The 19,841-nt window shown below is 43.4% G+C and overlaps 1 protein-coding gene across 1 annotated transcript; it reads left to right on the top strand.

Annotated features, from left to right (window-relative positions):
• The first annotated feature begins 4,450 nt into the window (after nucleotides 1-4,450).
• tlnrd1 (talin rod domain containing 1) lies at nucleotides 4,451-6,323 on the top strand. Its single transcript, XM_061708249.1, has one exon. It carries the CDS (start codon nucleotides 4,719-4,721, stop codon nucleotides 5,781-5,783), a length of 1,065 nt encoding a protein of 354 aa, XP_061564233.1. The 5' UTR covers nucleotides 4,451-4,718; the 3' UTR covers nucleotides 5,784-6,323.
• Nucleotides 6,324-19,841: the final 13,518 nt, after the last annotated feature.

Raw genomic sequence — 19,841 nt, 5'->3', positions numbered from 1 at the left:
TCCAGTGATGAGTCTTGTTTTAAGTGTAATGAGATTTTTTTTTACTAAAATGAGACATTTTAACTAGAAATAAGACAAATATTCTTGTTAAGATTGTGAGTTTTTGCAGTGATCCATGTAACTTATCCTGTGAAGGACAGAGTCATATTGATAAGTTCAGAAAAGTGTTTTTTATTGTTGTGTTTTGATGTATTTGATGTAAGCCCAGTGGATATTTAAAGCTTACAGAAGGCTGCATTTAACTGCTGCTATGTCATTCCTGCAGTATTTCTGCAGGTGTTTTGGTCACTGCTATTATTTGTAATATATTATATTATTTGTAATCAGCACAAATGATCTGTCTCCATATGATAAAATCCACCATCCCCCCTGATTGTTTTTTACAACTCCAGTACTGCGTATAACCCATTGCTGTAAGACGACTGAAGACTAGCGAAAAGAAGAGTGAAATACAATCTGTAACCTGTTATTAGCTGGCTGGCGCTATCGTGACTAACTAAAGTGGTGTCAACTAGCTCATATTTAAATATCAAATCAACTAGAGTCAAACTGTAGCAACAGGGGAACAAAGATCGTCTAAAACAAAACAAAAAAGAGAAAAGGTGCGGTACAGCTCCACGACGGAGTCATAGATAAAAATGAAACAGACTCGTCTGTGGCGGTGCTTCCCACGCAACGCCAAGGGACGCCATCAAATTAACATATATCCAATACTTATCTGTAGACCTTCGTGGGAATTAACATGAAGATAAAATAGTTTTCTGTGAGCTGTTTAACACGCTTCCCGCTCCAACATGCACTGTACTAAGCAGAGCCGGCCCAAGGCATAAGTGAACTAAGCGGCTGCTTAGGGCCTCGTGACCACTAGGGGGCACCCAAGAGTTAAATAAAATAAAATAAAAAAATGTTTTACATGTGAGTGATGATTCATACATTATCAAAGGTATGTTATTGTACAAAAACACAATAATTAATATTATTACATAAACAACTACAACATAAGCAACTGTGCAGCTCTCTGACCTTTGACCTGTTGCTTCTCTGTGTGGCCAGTAGGGGCAGTTGCTGACTCTGATCAATATCAATTGAAAGATTTTTCTACAAGTTTGTTAATCTGTTGTAGCTTCCATGGTCTTAATCACTGTGGATTACAATCTAACTACAACAAAAAGTTCTTACATCTAGTTTTACAAGTGTATTTGTAATGACAGGGAAGAACATGAAATAAGTTAATAGTGGGTGTGTGAATGATCAATAATCAGTATTATTGGCAGTAATAGAGGGACCCAAAATCACATTTGCTTTGCTTTGCATGGAGGCTTGGGCCGGCCCTGACTACCAAATACACACACTGAAAAAATAAATCTAAGCGCAGGTAAATATAACATATTTAAATCTGTGATATTAACAATTAAAAATGAAGTTTGTTGCTTTACGTGAATATATCTAGTTTTGAACTTAATCTGTATTTGTTCAAAAAACAAGACATTGTGCATTTTTTCCTTAACCAGCAGTATTTAAGTAATCCCAGTAATCTTTTCATTTACACACAAACAACAAGAAATGATCTTGTTGTATTTACTTTTTCTTTAACAATTTAAATCTATTGGGCAGGTTGACCAACCAGTAATAGAGGGCCCCAAAAATCACATTTTGCTTAAGGCCCCATGGAGGCTTGGACCGGCCCTGTTCCCACGTCAACGCCAAGTGACGCCATCAAATTAAAATATATCTAATACTTATCTGTAGACCTTCGTGGGAATCAGAGGTGGTAGTAAAGAGTTACATTTACTCTGTTACATTTACTTGAGTAAGTTTTGGGAAATTTTGTACATTTAGGAGTAGTTTTGAATCACTATACTTTTTACTTTTACTTGAGTAGATTTGTGAAGAAGAAACTGTTCCTCTTACTCCGCTACATTAGGCTACGTTGAGCTGTTACTTTTCTTTTATCCCTTTTATCCACGTACGCGTCAATCTCATGACATCACTGGGTGATTCTTTGGGAAAAATGTTTGTTTTTCATGTTTTGTCACATTTACACAGACTCAAACACACACAGAGTTTCTACGAGTTCATGTTTGTTCTAGTTCTGCTGGTTAAAAAAGAAAAGTACAAAGGCTGGAAATGTTGTGCTACTTGTGCTTAATTTATTTTTTTATTCTGTTATTTTATTTATTTTATTATTTATTAAAGTACTTGAATTTACTTTAGATTATTTTAATTCAAGCTATTTTTTATTAATTTTAATTTATTTTATTATTTTATTGATTTAATTAGCCTGAAGATGATTATTTTGTACTTTTGTCTGTTTGAATGGTTGTGTTAAAAAAATAAATCAGACGTTACTCAACAGTTACTCAGTACTTGAGTAGTTTTTTCACCAAGTACTTTTTTACTTTTACTCAAGTAATTATTTGGATGACTACTTTTTACTTCTACTTGAGTCATATTATTCTGAAGTAACAGTACTTTTACTTGAGTACAGTGTTTGGCTCCTCTACCCACCTGTGGTGGGAATTCACATGAAGATAAAATAGTTTTCTGTGAGCTGTTCCCCACGCTTCCCCCTCCAACATACGGCGGGTGAAGGCTGATTTATGGTTCCACGTTACACCAACGCAGAGCCGACGCCGTAGGCTACGCCGTAGGCTACGCCGTAGGCTACGCCGTCGATTTAACGCGGAACCATAATTCAGGCTTTACTTAGAATTTACCTAGAATGTATTAAAGTTTAGCCCCTTGCGATGTAACATCTCGTTTTCAAGGGGGTCCCATAAAACATACAACATTACAATACATCACATTAGAGTACAGACATACATGACATAAAACACACACACCCTCTCACACACAACCCCTACACACACAAGTCTAGTTGCAAAGTAGACTAATTGAATAACCGAAACAATTAGATAAATATAACATAACACAGAAAAAAATAAATAATAAATAGAAATAAATAAATAGAAAAAGGACAAAAAATACATTAATAAATTAAAAACATAGGCAATTTGTTTTAAGATGAGTATATAATGACAACTTAAAACAATGAAAAGAGGTAATAGAACGCAAAAAGAGAGGAAGATTATTCCAATCTGATGGAGCTTTAAAATAAAATGATCTTTTACCAACCTCTTTTGAAATTCTAGGATCAAAGAAAAAATGAAAATTGATATGTCTGAGTGAGTATGGAGAGTTATATAGAATCATAAGTTCTTTTAAATATGGAGGACAGTGAAAATAAACACATTTAAAGGAACAAAAGGAACCGCTAATTATATGTGTATGTATGCATGTGTATAGATAGGTGTATGTGTATATGTATGGGTATACACATATATATATATGTGTGTGTGTGTGTGTGTGTGTGTGTGTGTGTGTGTGTGTGTGTGTGTGTGTGTGTGTGTGTGTGTGTGTGTGTGGTGTGATTATGTGTGTAAGTAGATATATACATAGATATAGAGCAGATACAGTATAGTGTAAATAAGTATATTTAAATAAATATTTATATGGGCATGTGGTACAAATATAGACATATTCAATAATAATAATAATAATAATAATAATAATAATAATAATAATACTGTTATTTAGCAGTGTGAGTACAGTGTGTGAATATTTATAAATACAGGTTAAATGATCAGTGAATGGAGGTAGGACTAAATAAGTTTACACTTCTTCCTACTCCTTTTTTGGCACATGTAAATCAAGATAGCAAGTTTTAAAGGATGAAATTCTTTGTTTTGTTGTTTTGTTTTCTTAAACATCAAATCAAATCAAATCAAATCAAATCAAAACTGAAGCCAGTGAAACTGCCGTCTAGATTTGCTTTAACCTACTACGTGTTATTGCGAGCTGTCACGTTGAAATGTGGGCTTTTATTTTGAAAAGGCGCAGCTTCCGCAGCTTCCGCCGTGGTTAGCAGGCTAGGCCGTGCTGAGTGGCAGTCTGGACCAGGACTCTCCCAGACCCGGACCCGGACCCGGACCAGGACCAGGACCCCCGGAGCCCCAGGAGCCCCAACCCCAGCCCCGGACCGCGGCCAGGCAGCAGCCGCCTCCCCTCCCCCGGAGCCCCGCGCTCCGGCTCTGTAGGTCGGAGCTTCGGCCGGTCCAGCCGCCGCTCGGACGACCACACCCTCCCCGGACCGGAGAGGAGGAGGAGACGGGGAGGAGACGATGCAGCCGCCGCAGCCTGCAGCTCCAGCAGCTCCAGCAGCTCCAGCCGCTCCAGCCCCGGGGCTCGGAGCCCCCTGAACGCTCGGCTTTCCTCGGGATTTGTGTTGTTTTTACCGGCGGGGATTGAGGGAATGATGCCCCCGAAGAAGGGACACCCCGGCTCGGCCCCGGGCGGCGGCCCGCCCGGCAGCGCTCTCTCCCCGGGGACCCGGCAGACAGCAGCCCGGGGCTGCGGTCGCTGCTGGTGGTGATGGACCTGGACCTGGACCTGGACATGGAGGAATGGTTTCCAGAGCAGACTAGAGACGGGACTGGTGTGTGACACCAGGTAACCTGTGCATCTGCACTTCAGGGGCATTTAAACACCATATCTGTTTTAATTAGAGCACATTGATGGAGTTTACATGGACTACTTGATGTTGGAAGGACTTTGAGACTTTGAGTGAAACACTGCAGGAACGAGGTGGACATGAGGGTGAGCCGTGCACCGCCCCGGGACTAGAGCCCAACCCTGCAGACCTGACCCCGGCCCCCCACATGGCTACCGGGGGCTCTGGGAAGTCCTCGGGCGAGGCCTCCGGCGGGGCCCTGGGGGCCGGCGTGCAGCAGAGGAAGCGCCTGGCGTCCGTCTGCGACACCTGCAAGGGCCGGGTGCAGCTGGTGGCCGACCTGCTGCTGCTGTCCAGCGAGACCCGGCCGGTGGCGGCGTCGGACGGCTCGCCGCTGGCCGACACCTTCGAGCAGTGCCGCGACACGGTGATCGCGCGCACCAAGGAGCTGTCCATCCTCACCCACGACATCCAGAGCCAGCTGAACATGGGCCGGTTCGGCGAGGCGGGGGACCGCCTCCTGGAGATGGCCGACCTGGTGGTGTCGCTGACCGAGTGCTCGGCCCACGCCGCCTACCTGGCGGCGGTGGAGAGCCCCGGCTCGCAGCCCTGCCAGCCCGGCCTGGTGGACCGCTACAAGGTGACGCGCTGCCAGCACGAGGTGGAGCAGAGCTGCCACGCCCTGCGTGTGGCGCCGCTGCCGGACCTGACCCCCCAGCTGCTGCTGGAGCTGTCCCAGAACATCTCGGCCAACCTCAGGACTCTGACGGACATCTCCTCGCAGGCCAGCGAGCGCTCGCGGGACCGCTTCGCCAAGGAGCAGTTCAAGCTGAGCGTGAAGAGCATGAGCACGAGCGGCACGGCCTTCCTGGCCTGCGTGCGCGAGGTCAAGAGCCAGCCCAGCGAGCTGACGCGCAACCGCTGCGCGCTGTTCAGCACAGCGCTGCTGCACGCCGTCGCCGCCCTGGTGGGCTTTGCCACGGAGCCGCAGTTCCTGGGCCGGGCGGCCGCCGTGACGACGGAAGGGAAGGCGGTGCAGACGGCGGTGCTGGGCGGGGCCATGAGCGTGGTGTCGGCGTGCGTGCTGCTCACGCAGGGCCTGCGCGACGTAGCGCAGCACCCCGACGGGGGCACCAGGACGGCGGAGTACCGCGAGCGGCTGCGCAGCGCGGCCTGCGCCGTGTCGGCCGGCTGCACGCTGCTCACGCAGGCGCTGAGGGAGCGCACGTCGCCGCGCACGCTGCCGCCGCTCAACTCCCACTCTGTGAATTAGTTTCAGGGGACGAGCGAGTCGCCGGAGTACGCGGGCGGGGCCGGACGCGGAGAGCAGCGCCCGCAGGGCCCGCAGGGCCCGCAGGGGGCCGTGGACTTCGCAGCCATCCTTTTTTTTGTGTTGAAATGACAAAATAAAATAGAGAAATAATCCGTTTCCCGTTTTTTGTTTTGATAATAAAAAACGGAAAACGGATCTTTATCCGTTATCTTTTATCTGTTATCCGATTTCATTGATGTGTTTGAAAATCGAAATTGGGAATTGAAACAGCGAGTAGAAAACTCTTTTCTCTATTTCCTATTCGTTTCCAACAGTATGTTAGAGTTCAGTACATGTTATTGATTATTGATTGGACGCTGCAGCTGAACGGACTGTCACAACATCACTGCAGTTTCATGACGGAGTGAAGACAGATTACAGATTAAACTCATGTTTCACTCCCAGGTTTCAGATTTGATTTATTTTCTGTTTCAACATTAAAAAAATCTAAAACTGTTAAATTTCAATCTGATCAACAAAAGAACCAGAAACAACTTTCTTCATTTATGCGTGTTCATTTGCGCATGTGCAATCCCCCATTTGTCCAATCCTTGTTTTCAGTATCCTTGGAAACGAATAGGAAATAGAGAAGAGTTTTCCTCTCACTGTTTTAAATCCCAATTTCGATTTTCAAACACATCAATGAAATCGGATAATGGATAACGATCCGTTTTTCATTTTTTATTATCAAAACAAAAAACGGGAAACGGATTATTTTGGATTATTTCTCTATTTTCATCTTGTCATTTCAAAACAAAAACCGGATGGCGGCCCGTGAGGTCCACGGGCCGGCGGGGCCGCGTCACGCTGGATGTGACGGGACCCCCGGTGGGGCTGCTGGGCGTGGCCCTGGTGGGGGTGGGCGTGGCCTCCCTGAGCCCTCGTGGTGGTGGGCGTGGCCTCTCTGGTGGTGGGCGTGGCCTTACCGAGCCCTCGTGGTGGTGGGCGTGGCCTCTCTGATGGTGGGCGTGGCCTCCCTGAGCCCACAGGTCTCACTGTGAAATTTACCTCTGCCCCACGCCCGCCAGACCCGTCCGCCCTGGACCGGACCTGCCAGAGCTGGACCGGGCCGGTTCCAGCCGGCTCCTGTCCTGGCCAGAAGCTGCTGTGATTGTGCCACAGGTTTGACACTAGTAAAGACTTCAGTATTCGTGTTGTGACCTGCATGTAACCAGTATTTATTTGTGATATTAAAGTGGTTCCGACCCGCCACCGCTGCTCTTGGTTCATGTGTTCTGGTCCACGTACGGACCACGGGTTGCGGGTCGCGGTCCGGGGGTTTACAGAGTCTGTTTGGTGCAGATCAGCTGTTTATGTCGCCATGGTGACCGTGATGCAGCAGGAAACGTGCTGTCCTAGTGGATCGTGGACGGGGGGGAGGATGAAATACTGTAAAGCTTTTCCACTAGTACTTACTCAGCCCGACTCGTTTCTTTTCAATACCCAGATCAGAAGTAGGAGGTTGTAGAAGCTGCTGTGACGTATTTGATTATGTATCTAAACGAAGATGACAACAACACTAAAGATGTAGAACATGGAGTAGATGATATACAAGACTGTCTCAGAAAATTAGAATATTGTTATTTTCTGTAATGCAATTACAAAAAAAAAATGTCATACATTCTGGATTCATTACAAATCAACTGAAATATTGCAAGCCTTTTATTATTTTAATATTGCTGATCATGGCTTACAGTTTAAGAAAACTCAAATATCCTATAGAATATTCTGGGAATCTTAAACTGTAAGCCATAATCAGGAATATTAAAATAATAAAAGGCTTGCAATATTTCAGTTGATTTGTAATGAATCCAGAATGTATGACATTTTTTTTTTTTTTTAATTGCATTACAGAAAATAAAGAACTTTATCACAATATTCTAATTTTCTGAGACCGTCCTGTATGTGCTGCTGGGTCTGTGGCTTGTGTTTGATATCAAGTTAAAAAATGAGAGAGAGAGAAACTTCAAGTGGCAACGCTTTTTAATTTTTGTTTTGTCTCTGCGCTGCTGAAAAGTCAGCTGGATCCGTGAGCAGCTATGAAGAGACAGAGCTCCTGGTAGATCTGGTCGTTCCTTATCTCCGTCTAGATCTTTTTAATTCTCTCCTCAGCACCAGGTTTATGAACATCTGACCCTCAGAGTTGGATCAGAAACAGACTTTTGCTGCCATTGCTGGTTGAATAAAATGAACCAGAATCCGTCAGAGTCTCTTTCTCTGATTTCCTCCTCCTGACTCAGACGTCTGACTCCAACCCCCCGACCAATCAGTGGTCTGTAGTGTGATGATGTCAGATACAGCCGACTCAGCAGCTTAGAACCTCGGCAGAATAGATACAGAAAAGTATCTACTCTGCACGTTAGACCCCTGGTGGGAAAGAACCAAACTGAGTGGAGGAGAGTCGGGCTGAGTAGGTGCTGGTGGAAAAGAGCCATTAATGAACCGTGGACGGGTGGGATGATGAAATACTGTAAAGCTTCTATTTGTTGCGACGCCAGCTCTGGCCACACGGGGGCAGCGGACCACGGGGAGCTCGGGGGTGGGCCGTCCTCACGCAGCAACGCAGCGCTGTTAGCCACGTATACGCCCCCGCGTGGTCACGAGTGGTACTGCTACACACACGGGCCTCAACCCTAAATTCTGGGGAAATGTCAAGAATCGATTCGATTCCGATTCTTAAGATTCAGAATCGATTATCACGCTTTGATTCGATCCGATATTGATTTGGGTTACTGTTAATAAAACTGTTTTTTCAGCTGTTGCATGAATGATATGACTGTAGTTCTGTAACATATTAATACTGGTATTATATTGAGATTCAACAGCAAGTATTGCAGCTAATGATGCTGTAAGGACCAATCAGCTCCCAGAATGCTGATAGAACTGCTTTCAGAAACATCGTGGGTCAGAATTACCAAACAGATCCAGGGAGGAAACAGAGACGGAGGAAATCAGTTTTAGTTTTTAACACATTCCGTTTTATTTTTTCCATTTTCAGTCTTTTTCGGTTTTTAATTTTTGAGAATTTGGTTTTTAGCATTTTATGCAAATGCAACCCCAAGACACTATATAAATGAATGAAACAATTTATGAATTATAACTGAAAACTTTAATTAATTTCATACCTTTAAACATATTTAAAGGCAAAAACATGGCACCAGTTATTCTCGTGTCCAACAAAACATTCCTTTTTAGGGCATAAACAAAAAAATACCAAAAGTTGTAATGTAATAATGATGAAAAAAAATGGATCTTTAGACATACGAATGGGTTTTTAGGAATTAATATGAGAATCGATTTAGAATCGGAAAATTTATTTTTTTCAATACTGCCTGTATTGAAAAAATGGACTGAAGTCACGATTAGTCTGTAATCCTGAGGTATGACTGTGAAATTTAGATTATTAAAAACTCTTTTGTTACCTCAGAAACTGGACTTTAGGTAACAAAGCAATCTTGACTTTTTTAATCTCTGAAATCTTGGTTTACATACAGGACTGTCTCAGAAAATTAGAATATTGTGATAAAGTTCTTTATTTTCTGTAATGCAATTAAAAAAACAAAAATGTCATCCATTCTGGATTCATTACAAATAAACTGAAATATTGCAAGCCTTTTATTATTTTAATATTGCTGATTATGGTTTACAGTTTAAGATTAAGATTCCCAGAATATTCTAATTTTTTGAGATAGGATATTTGAGTTTTCTTAAGCTGTAAGCCATGATCAGCAATATTAAAATAATAAAAGGCTTGCAATATTTCAGTTGATTTGTAATGAATCCAGAATGTATGACATTTTTGTTTTTTTAATTGCATTACAGAAAATAAAGAACTTTATCACAATATTCTAATTTTCTGAGACAGTCCTGTATATATAAATATAAACTAAATCTAATTTTATATTGCGGTGCAATGTTGGTTTAACTGCAACTAGCATATTCAGAACACTTCCTGCAGCTAAAGTGAGCTGAACTACAGAAAAGTCCAGATAAATAACTAATACCAAACTCGCACTGTCCGGAAACGTTCGCTTTGGCTCGCGCGCTGTTGGGAAATGCTATCAAATCTCTGCAGGACCAGCTGTTTTACAGAATCAGACATTAATCTTGTAATCAGATTACATTTGGAGCATCAGCTTTTTGAGAAAGCAGTATAAGTGTGAAACTGAAGACATGTCAGTGTGTTTAAGTGAAGCTGGAGCAGCAGTCCTGACCACGCTGCAAAAACTCCAAATCTGAACAAGAATATTTGTCTTATTAATTTTTAGTCAAAAAAAATCTCTTAAAACAAGACTCATCACTGGAAAAAACAATTTTCACCTGTTTCAAGTAAAGTTTCACTTAAAATAAGTAGAAAAATCTGCCAGTGGAACAAGATTTTTTTGCTTGTAATGAGAAGATAAATCTTGTCCCACTGGCAGATTTTTCTACTTATTTCAAGTGAAACTTTACTTGAAACAGGTGAAAATTGTCAAATAAGTTATTTTTCTGGTAATGACGCTTGTTTTAGGGGGAGATGAGATTTTTTGACTAAAAATGAGACATTTTAACTAGAAATGCGACAAATTTTCCTGGTAAGATTTTGAGTTTTTGCAGTGCACCATCAGCGTTGGCTCGTTCTCATTCCACTTGTCTGATTTTGTGCTGGTGTGGCGTTTCTCCAGGTACTCGGTAGAGATGCACCGATCAGGATTCTGAGGGCCGATCACCGATCACAGCGTGAAATCCATAAATTCTTCAGTATTGTAGTCTCATGTACGACAGAGGGCCAAACTAAGAAAAAAAAAATGGAAATTACGAGAATAAAGTCATAATATTACAAGAATAAAGTCGTAATATTTTGAGAATAATGTTGTAATATTACGAGAATAAAGTCGTAATATTAAATATATTATAAATATAACTTCACAAGATGCTCAATATTCCTCATTTTAACACAGGGAGAAAAATACTCTTCCTGTTAGAGTTCTCATAAATTATATTCTCATAATATTACGACTTTATTCTCGTGATCTAGCGATGATTGGAGGAACCGTGACGGGGGTGATGCCAAAGGAGTGCGCTGGTGTCTCCATTTACCTAATGTTTATCAGAAAACAGTGACAAAAAACCCTTACCAGCTGCAACTTTCATGATTGTAAGTTGTGGCTGTGTGACCAGGCCTGTGTTGAAAAAATAAATTTTTTCTGATTCTAAATCGATTCTCATATTAATTCCTTAAAATCGATTAGTATGTCTAAAAATCGATATTTTTTTCATCATTACAACTTTTAGTATTTTTTTTGTTTGCCCAAAAAAGGAATGTTTTGTTGGAGACGAGGATAACTGGTGCCATGTTTTTGCCTTTAATGTTTTCATACCTTTAAACATATTTAAAGTTTTCAGTTATAACTGCACAAATTGTCTTGTTTTCATTACTTTATATACTGTCTTGGGGTGACATTTGCATAAAATGCTAAAAACCAAATTCTCAAAAAGTAAAAAACCAAAAAAAAAAACGAAATGTAAAGAATTTAAACGGAATGTGTTGAAAAATAAAAGCGATTTCATCCGTCTCTGTTTCCTCCCTGGATCTGTTTAGTAATTCTGACCCACGATGTTTTTGAAAGCAGTTACAACAGCATTCTGGGAGGTGATTGGTCCTTACAGCATCATTAGCTGCAATACTTGCTGTTGAATCTCAATATAATACTAGTATTAATATGTTGCAGAACTACAGTCATATATCAGTACTGGAGTTGAGGGGGGATTAGAGGGGATGGCACCCCCCCCCCCCGAAATAAAAACGGTCCAAATCATCCCCCCGAAATAAAAACGGTCCAAATCATCCCCCCAAAATAAAAACAGTCCAAATCATTCCCCCTGTAAAACTGCCATCCCTCCTTTCCATCCCTTATGTCATTTCATCAATGAATGTGGTTTTACTGCTATTTCAACATTTAGAGTCATCACCAGAAAAATAACACCAGGAAAATAACTTATCTGACCATTTTTAAGTTAATTTAAGTAAATTTTCACTTGATATACTTATTTTAAGTGAAAATCTACTTTAAACAGGTGAAAATTGTTGTTTTTTCCAGTGATGAGTCTTGTTTTAAGTGTAATGAGATTTTTTTTACTTAAATGAGAAATAACATAAAATATTCATTTGGAGTTTTTGCAGTGATCCATGTTACTTATCCTGTGAAGGACAGAGTCATATTGATAAGTTCAGAAAAGTGTTTTTTATTGTTGTGTTTTGATGTATTTGATGTAATTCCAGTGGATATTTAAAGCTTACAGAAGGCTGCATTTAACTGCTGCTATGTCATTCCTGCAGTATTTCTGCAGCTGTTTTGGTCACTGCTATTATTTGTAATATATTATATTATTTGTAATCAGCACAAATTATCTGTCCCCATATGATAAAATACACCATCCCCCCTGATTCTTTTTTACAACTCGAGTACTGCATATCATTCATGCAACAGCTGGAAAAACTGTTTTAATAACACTAACCCAAATCAATATCGGAATCGAATTGGATCGAATCAAATCTTGATAATTTATTCTGAATCTTAAGAATCGGAATCGAATCGATTCTTGACATTTGAATGGATCCCCAGCCCTGCATGTCCATGTCTATGTCTCTGTGACGTCCACCCCAACACAGCTGGGACTGCGTGGGAGTGAGCAGCTACAATGATGGATGACTTTGTAGACAGCTATTTACACTCTTTCAAAATGTACAAGTTTCCAGGATTGTTGCTTGGCCAGTATTCATTCTGCTGACCTTTTCTTCCGTCTCAGGTTGGAAACAGTCCCTGGTTACCAGGTTAGAATATTATTTCAGCTCTTATCACTGCAGCGCCCCTGAAAAGGCAGAGTGATGGCAGGGTCGATGTTGCCGGCTCTTCCCGACCTTCCTGACATCACAGCTGTGGGCCCAGAACAGGAAACGCTCCGCTCCGCTATCAGGAGTGGCTTCCTTCACACCGCGCTGGCGTAATGGCGGGCGAGGCTTCACCCATTTCCTGCTGCAGGACGGAAACGCTGACCCATCCTGTTCCCCGAGGGGGAGCTCATCAGAATAAGACCCCGTCTGCAGGAGAAATACAAGAAGACCCCGTCTGCAGGAGAAATACAAGAAGACCCGTCTGCAGGAGAAATACAAGAAGACCCCGTCTGCAGGAGACCCTGCAGGATTCTGGGCTGCCAGCTGCTCACTGCACTTTTATTTATACGTAACCCCGGTCAGAGTGGCAACACAAGGCAAGGCAAGTTATAGAGCACAATTCAACACAAGGTGATTCAAAGAGCTTTACATCAACATTAAATGTGGCAAGACACAATTAAACAACAAAATAACAAATAAAATGATAAGAAAAGAGGTAAAATAACAACAAGCACAAGTTGTTAAGAAGTAAGGGCAGTAAGATACAGCAGGTAAGTATTTAATTTAGGAGTAGCTTCAGTAAACAGTAAAGTTTTTATCCTGATTTAAAGGATCTACAGTTGGAGCAGACCTCAGGTCTACAGGAAGTTTGCTCCACCGGTGAGGAGCAGAATAATTCAATTCAATTAAATTTTATTTGTATAGCGTCTATTACAACAAAAGTTGTCTCTAGGCGCTTTCCAGAGACCCAGAACAAGAACATAAACCCCCGAGCAATTATTACATAAACAATGGCAGGTAAAAACTCCCCTTTAGGAGGGAAGAAACCTGGACCAGGACCAGGATCATAAGGGGGGACCCTCCTTCCGAAGGCCAGACTGGGGGTCGGGGACGTCAGCAGCACAGCAGGCAGGTGGAAGCAGCAACGGGATGACCGGGGATGGGAGGGGGGGGCCGGACCGCAGGCCAGCACGTAGCTCCCGAAGCTCCGGCCTGCAAACATGCACAAAAGATAAAAAAGGGGGGCCAGCACAAGAAACTACAGGAACGTTGGACAAAAATGATAGCTATGAGATATTTATAATCAATAAAAATGGAAATGGAGAAGAGAGAAAGGGGAGAGGCACCACCCAGTGGATCATGTCGGTGCCCCCTGCAGCATAGGCCTATAGCAGCATATCTACCACCAAGCTATATTTGAGACTAACTATTATAATCTTGTTCTATAGCTGCAACTATGACTACTGACTCTAACACACTAGAGTTTACACTACCTAGAGATTTACCAACACCACCTAGAGGTTTACTAACTCTAACTAGAGGTTTACTAACACCAGCTAGCCAGTTCCAATAACTGAACGCTGCCTCACCTTGCTTGGTTCTGGTTCTGGAACCACAACAAACCAGATCCAGATGAAGCTCAGGGGTCTGGGAGCTTCATAGGAACTAACAGATCCAGATGAAGCTCAGGGGTCTGGGAGCTTCATAGGAACTAACAGATCCAGATGAAGCTCAGGGGTCTGGGAGCTTCATAGGAACTAACAGATCCAGATGAACCTCAGGGGTCTGGGAGCTTCGTAGGAACTAACAGATCCAGATGAAGCTCAGGGGTCTGGAAGCTTCATAGGAACTAACAGATCCAGATGAACCTCAGGGGTCTGGGAGCTTCATAGGAACTAACAGATCCAGATGAAGCTCAGGGGTCTGGGAGCTTCATAGGAACTAACAGATCCAGCATGTGTTTTGGTCCAAGACCATTCAGTGCTTTGTAGACCAGTAGTAAGATTTTAAACTCTATTCTTTGGGTGGGACTTGGTGTCAGATACAACCTCAGATAAACAACAGGCTGCAACATTTTTCACAGAAACATTTATTCATTCAACAAAAAGAAAAGAAAATCATGTGGGCAATGCAAAGATCCCCCATGATCCAACATCTTCAGCAGCAGGAACTGGCGCTGGTGGTTTCTGGTTCAACTTTAGCAGCAACAACATGGTTGTGACCAGAGCTGGGTAGAGGAGCCAAAAATTGTACTCAAGTAAAAGTACTGTTACTTCAGAATAATATGACTCAAGTAGAAGTAAAAAGTAGTCATCCAAATAATTACTTGAGTAAAAGTAAAAAAGTACTGGGTGAAAGAACTACTCAAATGCTGAGTAACTGTTGAGTAACGTCTGATTTATTTTAACACAACCATTCAAACAGACAAAAGTACAAAATAATCATCTTCAGGCAAATTAAATCAGTAGAATAAAATTAATTAAAATTAATAAAAAAAATCTAAAATAGTTTAAATTAAAATAATCTTAAAGTAAATTCAAGTACTTTAAAAAATAATACAATAAATAAAATAACAGAATAAAAAAATAAATTAAGCACAAGTAGCACAACATTTCAAGCCTTTGTACTTTTCTTTTTTAACCAGGCAGAACTAGAACAAACATGAACTCATAGAAACTCTGTGTGTGTTTGAGTCTGTGTAAATGTGACAAAACATGCAAAAACAAACATTTTCCCCAAAGAATCACCCAGTGATGTCATGAGATTGACGCGTACGTGGATAAAAGGGATAAAAGAAAAGTAACAGCTCAACGTAGCCTAATGTAGCGGAGTAAGAGGAACAGTTTCTTCTTCACAAATCTACTCAAGTAAAAGTACAAAGTATATTGATTCAAAACTACTGCTAAAAGTACAAAATGTATCAAAACTTACTCAAGTAAATGTAATAGAGTAAATGTAACTCGTTACTACCACCTCTGACCAATCAGTGTTGGCCTCTCCTCGTAGGAAGGTGAATCCCCTCAGGTCGGAGAGTACGACCACTAACATGGGCAGGATGTTTTAAGATGGTCAGCTTATTTTCTGTGACTTCAGTTCAGACTTGAGTGGATATGTTTGATGAAAAACTTTGTGTTTTGTTTCAGTGGCGTTTCACTTTCGCACTTTGAACGCCACGGTCTCTGAACGTATGAGACACTGGTTTTGTCCCAGTGGGAAGACTGAACAGGATGAATTTGTCCATTCCGGGTTGCATATTTAAAAATACAGCGAGGAAAAAACTTAGTTTGATTTTACTTAAAGTTATTTACATTAATAAGTTGTCAGGACTCAGCGTGTCGGGTTCATCCGAGCCTGATCAGCTGCGACGGGCACAACCCGCACCGCAGCTCTCTGGTCGCGCTGCAGCAGTTACTTTCTGATGCTTTTTCGAAAGCCCGAACAGTCCAGTCCAGCAGACACGACAGCCCACGCATCTACATCTACCATCCTTCAGCAGTAACGACGGAGCCCACCGCCCTAGCGGCAGCCTCAGCCGACCTCCCCGGCCGCGGGGACGCGTCGGGATAAATGAGCACGCCGCGCTTGCTCGCTCTGGGCGCAGACCCAATTAATCGATCCCTAATCCTGGCGGATCTAAACCTACTCTGTGCAAAATGAAGGATTTTCTCTGTAAATACACACAATTTCTCTTACTATTACACGTACAGCTAGCTGAGTGTCTTCTTCTCCTCATTTGGTCGGGAGTTGCTATGCAGTCCCGCGGCCCTCGCGGCCCACACGTACAAAACTGAATTTTTTTTTGGCGGACCACTAGATGGCGCTCGCGGCCCAAGTGTGGGCCGCGGCCCTATGGTTAAGAATCACTGCACTAGAACAACAACAGTCCCGTAGCTTTACCAGCACAAACCCCAATATGTGTAGCCCTGCTAGAGCGGGAACTAAACTACCTAGTTTACCTTGTATGACAACTAGTCTCTGATATGATAACGTTTAATTTAGGTAACTGACTCATTCATACATTGAGTAGCAGGACCCTCAGTAGATGTTTCCTTGAGTGGTATGAACCCTCAATAGATGTTTCCTTCAGCAGGAACCTCAGTAGATGTTTCCTTCAGCAGGAACCCTCAGTAGATGTTTCCTTCAGTGGTATGAACCCTCAATAGATGTTTCCTTCAGCAGGAACCTCAGTAGATGTTTCCTTCAGCAGGAACCCTCAGTAGATGTTTCCTTCAGTGGTATGAACCCTCAATAGATGTTTCCTTCAGCAGGAACCCTCAGTAGATGTTTCCTTCAGTGGTATGAACCCTCAATAGATGTTTCCTTCAGCAGGAACCTCAGTAGATGTTTCCTTCAGCAGGAACCTCAGTAGATGTTTCCTTCAGTGGTATGAACCCTCAATAGATGTTTCCTTCAGCAGGAACCCTCAGTAGATGTTTCCTTCAGCAAGAACCTCAGTAGATGTTTCCTTCAGCAGGATCTGTTGCTGTGTTTGGGATCATTTCTTGAACACATGACCCAGTTTCAGACAGATCTCCTCACATTTGTCCCTAGACGACTCCGGTCGATGTTTACCATCTTCAACGTTCTCCTTCCATGCATGCAGTGTAACCTGAGAGAAGGAAACTGATACCAAATGAATGATTGATGGCTTTGATGATTAAATGATGGGGGTCAGCACACAGAGGGCTGAAAACACTTGAACATTAATAAGAACCCAATACACCAGCTGGCTCATCCTCACAGAGAATCCAGACCAACCACAAGCACGTTTGTATTTGCTTTGCAGGTGCATCTTACTACAGCTGTTGGAGCTCGTTGAATATGTCACAGATCTTGGAGACCTAATCAAATCCGTCTATCCTTGTAGAGCGAGTCTGTTGGGGGGGTTATTGATGACAGAGTGCTGAAGTAATCTGGACGTAAACGGTGTACGCTACCGGTTACAATGTTGTCCAGACCTCAGCACAAGCTCCCAGGGCGCCTGGAAATGACAGGAGCAACACAAGTGGTTTCTCTCTCTTAGCTCGGCTGTCTCATAGCCATCATCTTTGTCCATTGCTCCTGTAGTTTCTTGTGCCGGCCCCCCTTTTTCCTCTTTTGTGCATGTTTGCAGGCCGGAGCTCCGGGAGCTGCATGCTGGCCTGCGGTCCCCCCCCCCCCACCCCCCCCCCCCCCCCCCACCCCACCCCATCCCACCCCACGCCCGGTCATCCCGTTGCTGCTTCCACCTGCCTGTGGTCCCCTCCCCCCCCGCTGGTCATCCCGCTGCTGCTTCCACCTGCCTGCTGTGTGCTGCTAACGTCCCCGACCCCCTCAGTCTGGCCTTCGGCAGGAGGGCCCCCCTTATGATCCAGGTCCTGGTCCAGGTTTCTTCCTCCTAAAGGGGAGTTTTTCTTGCCACTGTTTGGCTTAAGGCTTTTCTCCCACTAGAGGAGTTTTTACCGGCCATTGTTTATGTAATAATTGCTCGGGGGTTTATGTTTATGTTCTGGGTCTCTGGAAAGCATCTAGAGACAACTTCTGTTGTATTGGACACTATACAAATACAAATTGAATTGAATTGAATTGAATTCATAGCCCTTTTCCACCAAACCGGTTCCAGGGCTGGTTCTGGGCCAGTGCTGAGTTTAGAAACAACTGTATTTGTCTTGGTAACTGGAAAAGGCGTCATCTATGATAGAGCTGCCACCGCTGGAGCATCGGGGCTCTTGCGTTGTCCTCATGTAAAGACCAAGTCGGGTAAAGACCAGCGAGTCCATCTGTATGAGTCCACCGAGCAAGGACACTAACAAGCCGAGCTTTCCTCGTGTCATAAAACTGAATCCTCCAACCAAATGTGATTGTTCTGGTCTCGGGTCATTAGGAACAACCACACCCGCACTTACGTCCTTCTCTGGTGGCTTGAGGACCTGTCCATCTGCAGTCAACAAAGTCCAGTTTAAAACTTGATCTCTGATGCTCAGAAACCTAGGTAAAAGTTGAAACTACTGCTTCTCCTTTATCCCGCTCATCCCGCTGTTTGAGGAGAGGAGGCGCTGCTACCTGCTACCACATGTTACACATGTGATCACTGCACCGTCGCCGTGACGGTGCCAATGAAAGTCTATGTTGTGGGGACTCTGGATGAGATGGATACGCTACTGTCCCCCATCCCAGAGCATCTACTACTCGTCCTAGATGACATGAACATCCACGTAGACAAACCTCAGGGACTTACCCTTGAACTGGCTTTCTGTCCTCCAGCTAACAAAGGTGGTAAAATGTGGTTCTTGATTCTCCCCAGAAACTGCAGAGCTGACTGGTCCTGGTCCCACCGTACACATCTTTGACCACTGCTCCATTTTCCTCCTGGAACACCATGGTGTCGGCACCAGTAGTCTCATTCCTCCAGAGCCTTCGTGACCCGTCCCCCACCTACTTCACCTGGGTTGTTACCACCACCTTGCCTCTTCTGACCACGCTCTCCTCCTTTCTGTTACTCTGCTCGTCCCTTTATGGACAATTCATTCATTTCCTTTCAGTTAAATTACTGGTTTTACATCATATCATCTGATGAAGTACCAAAAAATCTCACTTGTACACTTGTCATGGATGTGGAAAGAAAAAAAGGTCTGGATCTGGACCCCAGTGGGCAGTAGGAGAACTGCTTGTCTGGATCCGGACCCTAATGGTCGGTAAAGGAACCACAGGTCTGGATCTGGACCCTAGTGGTCAGTAGAGGAACGTCAGGTCTGGATCTGGACCCTAGTGGTCAGTAGAGGGACTGCACCCTGGGACCCCGCTCATAAGTGGTAATGATTCTTTTTTTCATGGATTTTTTCATTAAGATTCCAGCAATCTGAAGGGACTTCAGATGAAGCTGAGAGTAAAGAGGTGAAGGAGCAGCAGTGATGCCATTGTTTCAGGACAATGGTGACGAGAGCCACTGCAGACAGGATGTGGAATGCCTGATAAACAGCAGGAAGCTGAACTGGCTCTCTGATCCTGTAACCGCTGTGGATAAAGGTCAGGGTACTGTAGGTGGGAACAACTCAAACCTGTAAACTACATTCATGGAAACTCCTGTGCTCCTCATGCTTCCGTCTCCCAAAGGACCCTGTGTTCTCTGTCCGGGACCAAAATAAATGACTAGAACCAGGACATTTTCTTGTTGTGTAACAGAGTCTTTGATGGTTTTTAAAGAGGACTGTTTAAAATTACTTTTGGTTCATTGTTCATTGTTGCTTGTTTAGTTCATCTGGGGGGATCCCAAGGCATTCCCAGGCCAGCAGAGATATATACTGTAGTCCCTCCAGCTTGTCCTGGGTCTTCACCAGGTCTCCCAGTGGGACAGCTGACCCCACCAGGGAGGATCCAGAAAGAAT

The sequence above is a fragment of the Cololabis saira genome, chromosome 2, assembly GCF_033807715.1.
Source record: "Cololabis saira isolate AMF1-May2022 chromosome 2, fColSai1.1, whole genome shotgun sequence".
Lineage (NCBI taxonomy): Eukaryota > Metazoa > Chordata > Actinopteri > Beloniformes > Belonidae > Cololabis > Cololabis saira.
Note: the sequence above shows the minus strand (reverse complement) of the source record. Positions and strands in the feature narration are given on the sequence as shown.

Coding starts and splice junctions, on each gene's coding strand:
- tlnrd1 (XM_061708249.1), top strand. CDS start 4,719: ATGGCTACCGGGGGCTCTGGGAAGTCCTCGGGCGAGGCCTCCGGCGGG.